Source organism: Coloeus monedula (assembly GCF_965178545.1).
Source record: "Coloeus monedula genome assembly, chromosome: 14".
In the NCBI taxonomy this organism is placed as follows: Eukaryota; Metazoa; Chordata; class Aves; order Passeriformes; family Corvidae; genus Coloeus; species Coloeus monedula.
In genome coordinates, this window is record NC_138794.1 from 4,146,371 (window position 1) to 4,159,934 (window position 13,564).

At 37.6% G+C, this 13,564-nt stretch overlaps 1 protein-coding gene across 1 annotated transcript in view; it reads left to right on the forward strand.

The window, feature by feature from the left end:
* The window catches only part of EFL1 (elongation factor like GTPase 1), a 65,138-nt gene extending 52,628 nt beyond the window's left edge, over positions 1-12,510 (forward strand). The window contains exons 19-20 of the mRNA XM_082291048.1: positions 1,470-1,654; positions 12,026-12,510. Coding sequence (XP_082147174.1) covers positions 1,470-1,654; positions 12,026-12,214 — 374 coding nt within the window. The 3' untranslated portion in view covers positions 12,215-12,510. The remainder of the gene's footprint in view (positions 1-1,469; positions 1,655-12,025) is intronic.
* The last annotated feature ends 1,054 nt before the right edge of the window (positions 12,511-13,564 follow it).

Consider the following 13,564-nt stretch of genomic DNA (forward strand, 5'->3'; position numbering starts at 1 on the left):
GTGAAAACTGGACTTTGTACTGTTCCATGTTGCTGTTCCAGAAGCACATTGACACAGTACTTCTGAGTCTCTTCATCAAGCTATAAGCAAGATACCATTTTTTAAACCTCAAAAACACTGTATAAATTGCTGTTTTTCAAAATACTACCCAAAAAGCATGATTGTTTACTGTGAAGTAATAAACATGCATTGGCTCATTAATTGTGCCATAAACCCAAATGGAAACATGGCTTTCTAATGTGTATATATATATATTTAATGAGTGTAATGTAGGACTCAGACATGCAAGCAAATTAGTCCAGTCTGATGAATGTGAATTGTGTTGTAATAGCCATGGACACGCACTTAGTTCATTACAAATTCGTGGGTTTAATTTTTATTGTGGAAACTTAAGCTAATAAATTGCTTCCTCATTAGGAGAAGTGAAAAGCAGGCCTTCTATCCAGTCAGGCTTAGCAGTTGACATGTGTCAAACCACTGGCTTTTATATCTTTATTCATTCCTTTGGCATTCAGGGCATACATTTATACCCTGTGAAGTTTAACATATCTCCATATTGATCTGCCTGTTTCTAAGATGTTAGCTTCTGGGAAAGTGAGGTCATCTGTGTTCTCAGAATATAAAGCTTTGTCCATCAGACTTTTTTGACAATGAAAATAAACTGAACTGAGGCAGAGGAGAGGAACAAAGAGAGTGGAACACAGTGTTTTTAAGTGTACAAGTTTTCTTGTGTCTTTATTATCTTGATCAACACAAATATATTTGTTCGTTTTTGTCTGTAAAATACTTCTAAAAACATACTCTAAAGTCAAACATGGTCATTTCCACAGCTACTTTCATGACATATACGCTGTATTTCAAGAGATTGAATACTAACTTGTAAAAGAAAATTGAAATTATCCATGACTGACTTAAGACTGAATTTATTAACAAACCAATTGAACTCATTACACATGACAAATATGTAGTATTTCAGATAAACTAGTTTTTTGTGATTAGAATAGCACTGGACTATCTGGGACAAGTACCATGTAGGGATATGGTGATTCAAGCAAATTTCTAACAGTAGCTAGGATACAATTCCTAAAACACAATAATATTTCTTAGTAATGATTCTCAAATATTTGGTTGTAAGAAAAAAAGCAAGCTAGGCACATACTCTGCCAAAGTGCCTTTTTAAAACAGTATATACAGTCATGTGATTGTATGAAATGGACCTAGATGGATTCATACAGCTCTAATAATGTATTAAATGTTACTCAGATGGTTGTGCACATTGTATGGCAGAATGTGTTCTTTGCTTGAATTTACTGTGTCCACTTAATTGATTGGCTTACAACAAAGAATTTTAGCCAAAAATGACGTGTTTTACTTTAAGCTGAAACTTCCTGCACAAATATTGATGTGTTTCTCTTTGTGATGCAGGATATGGATATGTTGGTAAGCTGATCAGAACTGTGTCTCTGCAGGTCGTGTGTATGCTGTGCTGTCCAAAAGGGAAGGCAGAGTGCTACAAGAGGAGATGAAAGAGGGGACGGACGTGTTTATTATTAAGGCAGTCCTGCCAGTAGCAGAAAGCTTTGGCTTTGCTGATGAAATCAGGAAGAGAACCAGTGGCCTGGCCAGTCCACAGCTGGTGTTCAGCCACTGGGAGGTAAAAATATCCATTCACTCCATCTGTTTTGGTGATCTATTTCCTGTAGATGTGGCAGACTGGAATAATAAGCAAAAAAGGTTAAGTTTTGGTCAAGACATTTGATTAATTCCTTTTTGAAGTGAGGAAAAAAGTAGCCTTATATTATTTCTTACTGTAGATACACTGTTCAGAAATGTGTTTATATTTTGTTTAGATGGGATGCTTTTTTATTTCAACAGAAAGTAAATCTTTCATAAATGAAGCTGATTCTTTATAAATGTGTTTTCCTGAATTTATATTCCCTTTTTGGTGAGTTCTCTGGTAAACTTGTTTGGAGAATGGGAAAAAAAACCAAAACCACAAAACAGCCCCAACCTACCACTAACAGAAAATAAATGTATCAGTAAATCTAATGCACATGAAAGTTAACCTCTTAAGGTCTAGCAGGCACTTGTCCTCCCATATTCCAAGCCAACATAAATTTTCATGCTTAAAAGGCAAATGGAATAGATTTCCTCCTTTCAAAATTGTCTGTTGATAGTAAGCAGAGGTGTCCTCAAAATCATTCCCTTTGATCATTTTTGTCACTTAAAGAATGAAGAGTTGAATGTGAAGGTGTAAAGGAGATAGCAAGTGGGAAAGCTGATAAAAGGAGTGTTATCAGCTGAGAGTGCAGTGTAGTTTGTTCCTATGATGTGGAGAGTAGATCTTCAGGGAGAAAAAGAGGAGGCTGTAAATCAGAGCTCCTTGTTCAAGACAAACACACCTGCATTGTTGGGCTCCTCAGAAGACTCCACTGAAAAAGCTAAAAATGGCTTCAAGGGCAAAAGTCAGTGGGTATAAATATTTCACCTTAAATTTTTAAAATAACTTCAAAATCTAGGTTTTTCTGGGTTTGTTTTGGGGTGTTTGTTTGTTTGTTTTGGTCAGGTGTTCCTTTATTTGGTGTTAAAAAACAATAGAAACTGTAAATGGATGAAAAAATGTTTGTTTGTTTGACTGATCTTCTGATTTATTTTGTCACCTCAAATGTCAAGTCTGAGAACAGCCAACTGTAGATTTTTGAGGTCAGTCACACTCCCTGCAGTTGCCAGCTATGGACTGCTTGCCACTGTTGCTCTGAAGTATGTGCTGTTTTTTCACATGGTGTGGATTCTTCATCCACAGCTAAGTTGTCCTCCTAGGTAGTATCTGTAAAATACTCCACTAACATTATTTCTTTGTTAGTAATTGTGGTAACTGCCTCAGGAATTTTATGTGGATGGTGATGGAAAAAGAGGACATCTGCAGCCTGGCCACGTGCTAGCAAAAGGGTTGGGAAGAGTATTTGACATAGTACTTGAAACAGTGCACTTGGAAAAGTACATTCTGTCTTGCTTGGCAGTGGTACCTTACTGGTGTTAGTAAGTGCAGGCACCAAGGACTTAGCTCTCCTCCCTCAGTATTGATTCATTTCATCCCTTGTAACTAAGTCCAACTTCACACAGAACCACAAATGCAAAAGCAAAACAAAAAAAAAAAAAGGACAACCTTCTACAGATGGTGTACACACAGAAAAATTGATAAACTGCATCTTTTGAGTATGGGGATCCTGGTTAGAGCCAGTTACAGATCAGGAACCTCAAACCACTGGGTGCTGGCAGGACTGTGTACAGAAACCTTGACAGTTTTGGACGTTCTCCTCTGAAGTGCAGCTGGTGAGGTTTTGTGGCTTAACTGGTCTTTTGTCTGAACGGCCTCTGACATCAGTGCCCTAAAGGAATATGACATCAATTCCAGCTAACCATCTTTTTGTGCCAGTTTCTTTAGGATTTGTAGCTCCTGTGCTCCAGCACTAAGCAAAAATGTGAACCCTGTGGCTCTCAAGCCTCCCCTTCTGTCCCCAACCCTTGGCATGTACGTTCGCTCTCAGATGTTACAAATTTCACATAAGAAAATGTTCACACATAATTATAGATGTGCATAGGACAGGGAGATTTGAACAATTGGCAGGATTTTGTAAAATTGACCCCCGGGAGAGATTATAATTGCAGCTTGTATGTTAAATGTATTGGTAGTAGGAAAAATTATTGTGTAAGCCAGTCACCTTTCCACCTGGGGAATCTGTCACTGGGGGAGGGTTGGGTTTGTTTGTCTCCATGAAAGCCATGCCACATATTTTTGTGATAAAATAAGCCTTTTCTAAGCTACGAGTAATGTTATCTCTGTGCAGTGATGGCAGAAGGAGTGCATGTTACTCTCACACCATCAACAGAATTGCTAAATAAATACAATTTTCAGAATCTCTAGTGTTAGCATGACAGAGAAGCCATGAGAAATGGTTTTGTCTCAGCTCCTGTTTGTTCTCTTTGAATTCTGCACAGAGTTGCATCAGGTGATGGGCATGACTTTGACATTGTCACTTTACTGATGAATTATGGTGTATGTACCTACATGATAAAACACCAGCATTTTATTTGAATCCCTATTATTTAATGCATCATTGTGTAGGGTAATAGGATGTGAACTTTGTGTAATCTTAAACTATTTTTTCCTTGGTGTTAAAAAGTGGAAGAAAGTGCAGTAGCTACTTGGTTTTGTTCTGCATTTCCTGTGCTACCGAGTGTGTGGCTGCTGCTTTAATTGCACACTCTCCAAACCCTTCCATGGCATTCTGAATGAACTCTGTGCTGCTGGTGTTTTCTCAGTGTGCTCAGCTCATTAGCTGAGTACCTGGGACTTGTATTTGTCTACACAGATTCCTTCTAATGTGTTGTTAACCCCATTTTACACAAAGTGAAATAGAAACTTTGGGGGATTTTTAAACTTGAAAACGCTTAATCTCATGGAAATCACATGCGTAGGGCATGTTTAAACAATTGAGGTTTGAGTTCACTCTTTCATTATATTTCATTACCATGATTTGTAGACTCTAAACACAGGAAGGTCAGTGATAGAGCCCACATTTAAATGAAGCCATTTTGGTCTCTGTGGAAATGATATTGCTTTTTTTTTTTCCCCTATTTGGTTAATGAATGTATTTTGTGTAGTTCAGATTGCTCCAACCCCAAGGGATAGAGCAATATGTATATTGAGGTCTGTCTTGTCAGATACTCCTTTTTTATTAATTTCTTCTGGCATGCTTGTGCAATTTATTCCTGCCTGTGAAGGACAGCACCAAGTAACCATTAGTGGGAGCTTTCGGTTTAGTCCCAGCTAAATAAACTAATTCTAAAAGTTAGGCAAAGGTTATGTGTGTTGGGCTTACTTGGCAGTAATTTCTTAGATTTCAGTATAATCTTTCTTATTAAATCGTTAGTTTAAAGTACTTAACTTTGGGATAATTATGAACTAGTTGTATGTTTTTAAACCTTCAATTAATAATACACCTTCAGCTAATGTATGCTTTTGTTTGAGCCTGTTTCCTTTGTTCTCCATTCTTTGCATTTAGATCTTTTACTCAGTCCTGTTATTTTATCTTAATCATAGGGGTTTTGAACAAGAAGGTATTTGTGATTGCACAATCCTTAGAATAATGGAACGTTCATCCCATTTGGGAAATCTGTGTTATACGTAAAGAAATAATGCATGTGGCTCTATTCAGATGCTGATTGAATTTTCAGCAGGAATTGTCAAAGACATCTACTAGTTGTAAAGTTGTGAAATGTGTAGTATTCCTGTTAAATCACATCTTTGAAAGTGCGTGAAGATTGCCTATTAAACACACTTTTACTCTTGAGAGAGCATGAGTGAACTGTAAACACATTTAATCAGAATTCTTTTTCATTATCCCTTCTAAGTAGAATAGTGCCTAGAACGTGCCTCAGGGCTCTGGAGAAAGGCAAGAGAGGGACTGTGTGTAATAATTGCCAGGAATATGAGGCTTCTGAATGTGTAAGTTTGATATTCTGAATTTTAATTCATGCCTTTCGAATTGTAAGTCATTTTACAGCTCAGAATATGGGGCTTAATATAGAAGTTGCTGGATGAGATTGTTAGGCTTGCATTAAACAGGAAGCAGGCTGAGGTAAGGAGAGAGAATCTATTCTTGAACTGTAACTTTACATACATTATTGCACCAGTGACAGTTTAGGCACATAAATGAATTCCAGGAGTAACCTGGAACCTTTCAAATATGAAAAGCTCATTGTTTTGGCAAGGACATCTGAAGCTAATTGAAACAGTAAATAAAAGTGGTAGGGGTGTGGCTTTAATTCTCTTTCTCAATACATGTTTCTTAAGTAATAGGAAAAAATGCAGCAGTAGAGCCACACGTCTCCTTTTTTTATTTCCAGTTACCAGATTCCTCTTTGCAGCTACTTGCTGAAGTCAAGGCTAAAGCTTAGCTGTCACTGTTTGAGACACAAACAAGGATGATGCTCCTGAGCCAAAATAAACTTGTATGAGTTTATTTTATAACTAACTGTGTAAACGTTCTTTATTAGAATATTTCTTGGAAGACGAGTTCTTGTATCTAACCATTTTAAGGCTTTGGCTCTCCCCGTTATATATTGTGAATGGAAGCTCTGAATTATGGGATGCTATTTGATTTTGATGCTGTTCCTTTCACTTGCAGGGTATCTACACACCCAATACATTCATGTAAGGTTTTCTGTTCTGGAAACACACTGCCAGTGCCCAAGTGGCCTCAAATTTGGTTGTGCTTACTGCAGAACCACTTGTGCAGCATTACCCAGCATATTACCTATGGTTTTCTTGAAAAACAGCAGGTAACTATTCACATACACCTCTGCAAGGTTCTGCTGTTTTACCTGAAGGTGAGTTTACCCTAAAACCTTTTGTTTCTCAGGGCCACTTCAGACATCTCAGACGTGCGTATCCGCTGTACTTTTTAAAGTTGCGCAGTCTGCGTTTATGTCATTGTCATTACTAGGTGGTGGACACCACTTGAACTGTAAATGCTCTTGAAATATCTTTCTACCATCAAGTTTTCAAAGGTGGAAAGGATTCTGATCCACTGGAGCTTGTATTATCTTCAAAATCGTGCATAATAATTCTTTCGATTTTTTTTAAAACTTTTTTATTTTTCAACAAAAGAAAGAACTTCTGGCATGTTTTTCCTGGCGTGCTGACAGCTGCTGGTGGTAGTGCCCAGTCACATTGAATTTAGTGTTTCTTGGGATTTCTTATTAAGCAGTTCACAAAGTCCATAATGTTGCTTGCTGGTTGTAAAATCTCCGTCAGACAGTGTAAGATTGCTCTTTCTATTCGTGGTCCAGCATTTTCCACATTGATGATATTTGGCTCGAAAGAAATTTTCTGTCTTCATCAGACAGTAAGGACCAGTAGGGGAAGTGCTACTAGGAACATGTCTGTGTTCCCAAATCTGCCTGACCTTTTGGATGAACCAGGCAGATCCCTTCTGTTTGCTTTTGATGCTTCTCTCAACCTTGTTTTGCATAATTAGGCTGCCTTAGGCAGAAACTGTTTCTTACCATCATTTTGTGAAATACACTAGACAATGGGACCAGGATCACTATTGGAGCCATCTGGGTGACACTGAAATGCAAATAATAAATCATCCTCAAATTAAGGCTTAAAATTCCAAGTCCTCTTGAATTGCAAGTGGTCTGCTCTAACTCATGCCTTACTAAAAAGCTTGATTAGCTTACATAATCATTTGCAGGATTAGTACACACTCTGTCATCTATCAGTATTAACACAGTATGCTCATAGTATTTCTATTTTTATTGATTATTATTACAGGTATTCAGATTATGTCTCTCATAAAGGTACAAGCATTTACAGCTGGGATAATTAATGTGTAGTTGTTGGGCTAAAAGAGAGTGACATCTGTTTCGCCTGTGCTCTTCTGCATGCTCTTACTAAACAAGTCTTATGAGACTTCATTGTTTGGGTGTGTTGGTTTGAATAGTTGTTACATTTAATGAAATATCTTGCTTTAGAATGGTTTCTTCTTCTAAAGAATACCCTTCACTTGCAATATTTGAAGTAATCTATTCACTTCTTTTGAAACACCTAATCCCAGCTGACTACATTATAAACAGTGTTTTACTTATACCTAGAGTGGGCTCATAGTTCTGCAGTGAGTGATGGGACACACTCTATGTATTTTTATTTTTCTTTTAAGCATAATGGAATTCTATGGGTGTGCTTATAGTCATACTTTAAACAAATTATATCACCCAAGACTTCTAGAAAGTAAATCAACTAAGATTAATTTAAAATGTTCCTTAATTTCAACGTTCCTTTAATAGGAACATTTCCATCACTTAGGTATTGTGTTTGCAATAACAAATTTAAGAACTGTATCAGCTGCTGTGCACTGATTCACTTTCCTGTGTTGCATTTTATATGGCCTCATTTAAAGAAAACACTTGTTTTCTAATAGAATAAATGCTGGTCCAGTGACCCACTGCACAGATCTTGATTTATAGTTCACTTTTTAAAAGAAATGTCTTTCAGAAGAGCCTTGCAGATGTATAGGAATACTTGGTTGTGTTAAGGAGGAAGCACTTAGTCGTGTACACTTGGAGGAGTAATTGTGTGTGGGCTGGGCTGTTTGCAGTTAAGGCTGCTGTTGTCCCTCTCAGAGAATTCTGGAGTTGAGTAATAAATAAGCATAGGCCACTGGCTAGTTCATGCTGTTACACAGAAAAATTCCCAAGTCCTAGAAAAGTTCCTGGAGAAAAGGTGTGCTGAATTTTCCAGGTATCAAGTCACACACAGTATGGTGGTGTTTTAAAATGTACTTTATCATAATGCTAACAATACCATAATATTGTTGGCTTTATGGAGTCTTACTTCTAATATTGGTGCCTCTTGATATCTTCTGTCTGATATAAAGTTTGGGACATAAAGATTGGCTGTGGTTTTATTTGGTTTTATTTTCTTGTCCCCCCTGCTCAGTGGTGCCCAGACACACACAACACACAGGCAGAGAGAGAGAGGCAGACTTGTGATAGAAGGTTAACTGAATTGCTTCAGTCACTTAAAGATTTTTCATCTGTGGAAGGCATATTATTTTTAATGTCCAGTTCTCTTTTGATTGAAGTTTGTTTAGGAATGTAACTTTTTGAAAAAGTGTTTTCAAGATGCTATCATGTTTCTGATTTTAAGAGGAGTCTTAGGCTGTATGTTTTAGTTTTGTACTGAAAAATTAGTATATGGAAACATTTAAATATTTTTAAATTAAAAGTGGCATGCAACATAGAATAAATAATATTTCTGAGTGTCTTCTGCTTTGATTCTGTGGATCTTTCAGGATCCACTGTAAGTGCCCTTTGTGAAATAATTATACCATCTTCCAGGAGGAATGGTCCATTTAGAATCTAATTCATCACTGAGGGCTTTATCCAGACAAAAACTCACTTTCGGTTACAAATTCCAGAACCATCCCTATGTGGTTCCCATGAATACAAACAATAGCTCAGGACCTAAAAAGCTTCTTAGCTGATTCCAGGAAACCCAGACCCACCATTCTGACAGTTCCCATTGTGAGGAAATTGATGACAATGCTTTGGGACTGTTCTCCCTTTGCTTGCTTGGACTGTATTAACAGAGCATGGGGAATGATGGGTGCCACCTGCTATAAGCATTTGCCTTCATTCGTTGTATATGGTACAAGTAAAGAGGAACAGTCTAGTTTGTGCCTTTGCCTTCACTCACAGAATCAGAACTTTCAAAAAAGAAAAACTTCCTACTTTTTTGTTTGGGTCACTGTGTCAGTAACACCCCTGTGTGTCGTAATAGGGTTACAGTCACTTCTTAAAGGAGATGCACAGATGATGGCCCAGGTTCCAGCTGGCTCAGAAGATGCAGCTTCCTCTTTCCCATTGCTTACCACGGCGTGGTAACACAATGTGCTGATTAACTCATCCTTTGTTGTCTATCTGCACCATTTAGGTAGGTGTGGTCCTCTAAATTTTCTGATGCCACCAGATCTTGCTCTAGAAGCAGTGTGTAGTGGCTGAATTATTTAAACAGGTTGAGAAGCCAAGCTAGCTCCTCAGGTAGTTCTTTGAAACCTAATTAACCTCTTTACAGCACTGCTTGCATCGTGTAGCAGTACAAGGTTCACTCAGGACTCTGTAACCCTGTGCTGCAATGGGTTCACCTTTGCTGGCTAATAAATACTAAATAGCACATACTTTTAAACCTGCTGTTATGCTGGCTTTCCTGAGACCTGTTGAAGCATAAAGAATTCTTGTCAGTGGAAGAAATATCCAGAGCAAAACTTCAGTAGAGCAAGTCTTTCATGGATTATTGAAAGAACCAGTCTGTCAAACCTGGGGATTTTCTTAAACATCCATCACTACAGTATCTAAATATTTACAGGTAGATTAGATTAGAACTGTTAAGTTCAATTTTGTATACTTTTGGACTCCTCTGTTATATTCATTCTTCAAGAACTGCTGTCTCACTGCTTCTCTCTGGGCATAATTTCTGGGTGTTACATCTCTTGCCTGTGTAAAAAAAAAATGTCATCAAAGGGCATAGTAACAGTCTTTAACTTAGCAGTTTGTAGCTGTATAACCTCCCTCAGCAGCACAGTCTGAAGCAGTGAGCATGAATCACCTTTTCTTCTTCATGTGTTCTTGGACTTGGAAATTTTTGTTTGTCCTTTTGTTTGTCTGCTCTTCAGGCAGATCATGGAAGGGGAAGTCCCTGGTAGCTTTACATCATTAAGGTGTTCAGGACGAGCATCACTGCAACTTCATCAAGTCAACGTGCAATCTTCACTGCCCTTTTTCTGTATTTCTAGAGCATAAAATAATGGTAAAACTATCAAACTCTTACAGAGTGGGGACCATTCTTTTTTTGTTGATGTAAGCTGTCAAAGGAATCACCTCTAAGTTTCTGTACATTGATTATAAGGCCCTAAGCAAGGCATCAGACTGGGTATGACTCTTCTTCAAGCAGATTCTTCTGTGGTTAGATCGTCCTTACGTTTATGGTAAAAATAAACACAGAAGAATTTGGAGAGCTGAGTTTCAGACTGTTTATTTCTGAGTTCTGCTTGCTTTTGGTTTTCAGCCAGGCAACCCTGTGCATAGTCATTTCCTATGTAAATAACTGAGATTGGCTGTCACTTTCAGCACGAGTAATACCCACTTAATTTAACAAGACTGTGCATGTGCTTAACTGTAGCAAACTAGAACTATTTTGTTGGTTTAGTTTTACATCCCATTTTTGCAAGATTGAACCTGCAGTGTTGCCTAGTCCAAACTAACCTGCCATGGTCATTTTCCTAACTCCCCGTGAAGTGTAATTGTGTGGTTGTGTTAGGAGTTATTTAAGACGAGGTATTAAATTAGGACTCCACAGTTGTCGATGTTTCTGGGGAAAATTGTCCATCTTCAGTCATGATTTTTTTAATTCCTCTTCTTGCTACTTTGTGTAACTTGAGCTTTAGGAAATTCTGCTTAGGTTGAAGTACCATATGGCAATTGAAAGGATTTGTCAGAAAAAAAAGTTTGTAACGGTAGAAGAAGTTTATAACAGCAAGGTAAGATTGGCAATTTAGGGAAATTTGTTCTCTCCTTGTCAGTTATGAGTGCTAGTGGTAATATTTCAGAAATTACTACAGAGTAATACACTCAGTTGTTATAACTATCGTGATTCTTGCAGTAACTAATACTTGTCTGTAGTGCTTTTTCCATCAGGATTTTGTTTAAGAAATGAATACTGTATAAAATATATGACCTGTAACTGCATCTTGTGAGGAAATCCGCAATCAAGTAAAATAAGTATTTTTGAAATTTGCAGTAGAACCCACGTAACACAATATGTTCAATTTCTTCCCTTCCTAATGTTCATATTTTGGTTCTTTGTAATACTCTGTTGTCCCAGAAGTGTGGGGTATATAGGATGAGCTGGGAATAAAGGCATGTCCAGTTATTCTCTGATCATGTTTGATCTGAAATCTGTTTTAGAGGAGGACTGAAAAGCTGCAAGAAAGCTCTGCTAAATGTGTTAGAACCAGAAACAGGGATTTTTAAACCATCTGTCCAGCTCTGGATTGGGATTGGAAAACATAGGGCACAGAAACGAGCAGAAAACTTCACTTCTGATAAATTCTAATAAAATTGTAGTGAAATAATACTCTAAATAAGGAGTTCCTTCTTGAAAATTGACAATTATTTGACATTATTTGGTGCTGTTTGCTGATGGGCAATTAAAATTGCTTTTAAAAAAACCTATGCAGCTGAATTTGAAAAGTTATTGTGGGCTTCTTAGGACAAGAGCTGCAGAGTGTGTCTTAACTCTTGTTTTCCGCTTCAGTAGCTGATTGCAGGCTTTCCAGACAACTTGATCTGCTCTACTTTCATTTCTCTACTCCAGCAGTTGATTACTTGAAATATGCTGATAAACTTTTGTACTACTTCACTCTTTTTTTTTTTTTTCTTTGTTTCTTTCTTTCTGTAGATCATTTCAAGTGACCCGTTCTGGGTGCCAACGACTGAGGAGGAATATTTGCACTTTGGGGAGAAGGCAGACTCGGAGAACCAGGCCCGCAAGTACATGAATGCAGTGAGAAAGAGAAAGGGGCTGTATGTGGAAGAAAAAATTGTGGAGCACGCTGAGAAGCAAAGAACTCTCAGCAGAAATAAGTAGCTGTGTCTGCCTCCTTTCTCTCCTGACTCAGCTAAGTGCGGGTGGAGGATTTTATATGCAGCAGATGCAAAATTTCATCTGGACTTTGTTCTTTGATACCATTTTTCTTACATGCTTTGTCTGTGGCTTATGTTTTAATAAACTCAAGCCTTTCCAACTTTTGTACAGAGAAAATAGTTTATTTATTGAAATAAAATGGAGGCGTATTCATTGCAATTTGTCTCAATTTTTAAAATTTAATGCCCTATTGAACGTCCTGTCACAAGGATTAGGAACTCCTAATTCACTTTGTTTCTTTCTGATTTGTCACATGTAGTTACAGTAAGAGCTGGTTAGCTAGCTTCCTGCAAATAAACCATGCACTGAATTTAGCTCTTTAATGGTTTTGGCTGATTTTTAATTAATTTCATGGTTTTGACTGATTTTTAGTTAATTTCTAGAATGTATTTGCTTCTTACGCAGACTTTCCATAGTTACCTATATGCAAATAGAGGTAAGCCTATTAGGAATTTCTAAACTATTTGTTTTACTCCATTCCTCATGTAAGCAATTATCTAAAGCAGTAATATGTCTTCTTTAATTCTGAGGGCAAAAATAGCATGTGTGGAAGACTGAGCACGGCAAAAAAACCAGCAAAATTTGTCTTTTTTTCTCTCCTTAGAACCCATCTCATTAAAAAGTTCAGTTTCCACAGACTGGGTGAGGGGAGTGAGTATCTCCAATATAAATGAAAAACTGGATCTCCATTTTCTTCCCATACTTGATGCAGGAAGTAAAGTACATTGTACTTGAAAACTCTGGAGGTAAAACAGCGCTCTTGATTAGAGAGGGCTTCCTCAAATATATCTGTCTGAAACGTTTCTTCATTTTTAAACCTAGTGCCAGACAAGTGCCTTTTACAGATGGGACTAGAAGCTTGCAGGTCTGCTTAAAACCTCCCACAGTGTGACTTGGCAGCAGAACTCAAACTGGGAACTCAAGTGACTTTTCTCCTGGCCCTGATCGTATCAACCTAAATTCTTTAGGCAAGCTGTCTGATAGTTTTGCTTCTTCTATTAGGGTTTCTCCTTCCTAACTTCAGTTTGGTTCAGAATGCTGTGTAAACTTTTCTGTGCTTCTTCCTAGTGTCCTTTGGAAGCAGAAGCAGAAGAGCATGCGGAGGAGAGGATGTGAATGAGCTGGATTATTTTGTCAGCAGCATTTTTTTTAATGCGTAGTTTGAATTCTCACATAGCTTCTGATTCATTTTGGTTCTTGTTCAGACCAGACTGCCTGTGAAAAACCCAAGAGTTGAAACTAGGCAAGAGAGTGTAGTTTTCTTTGTTGCATCATGTATAGGATAGGGACAGG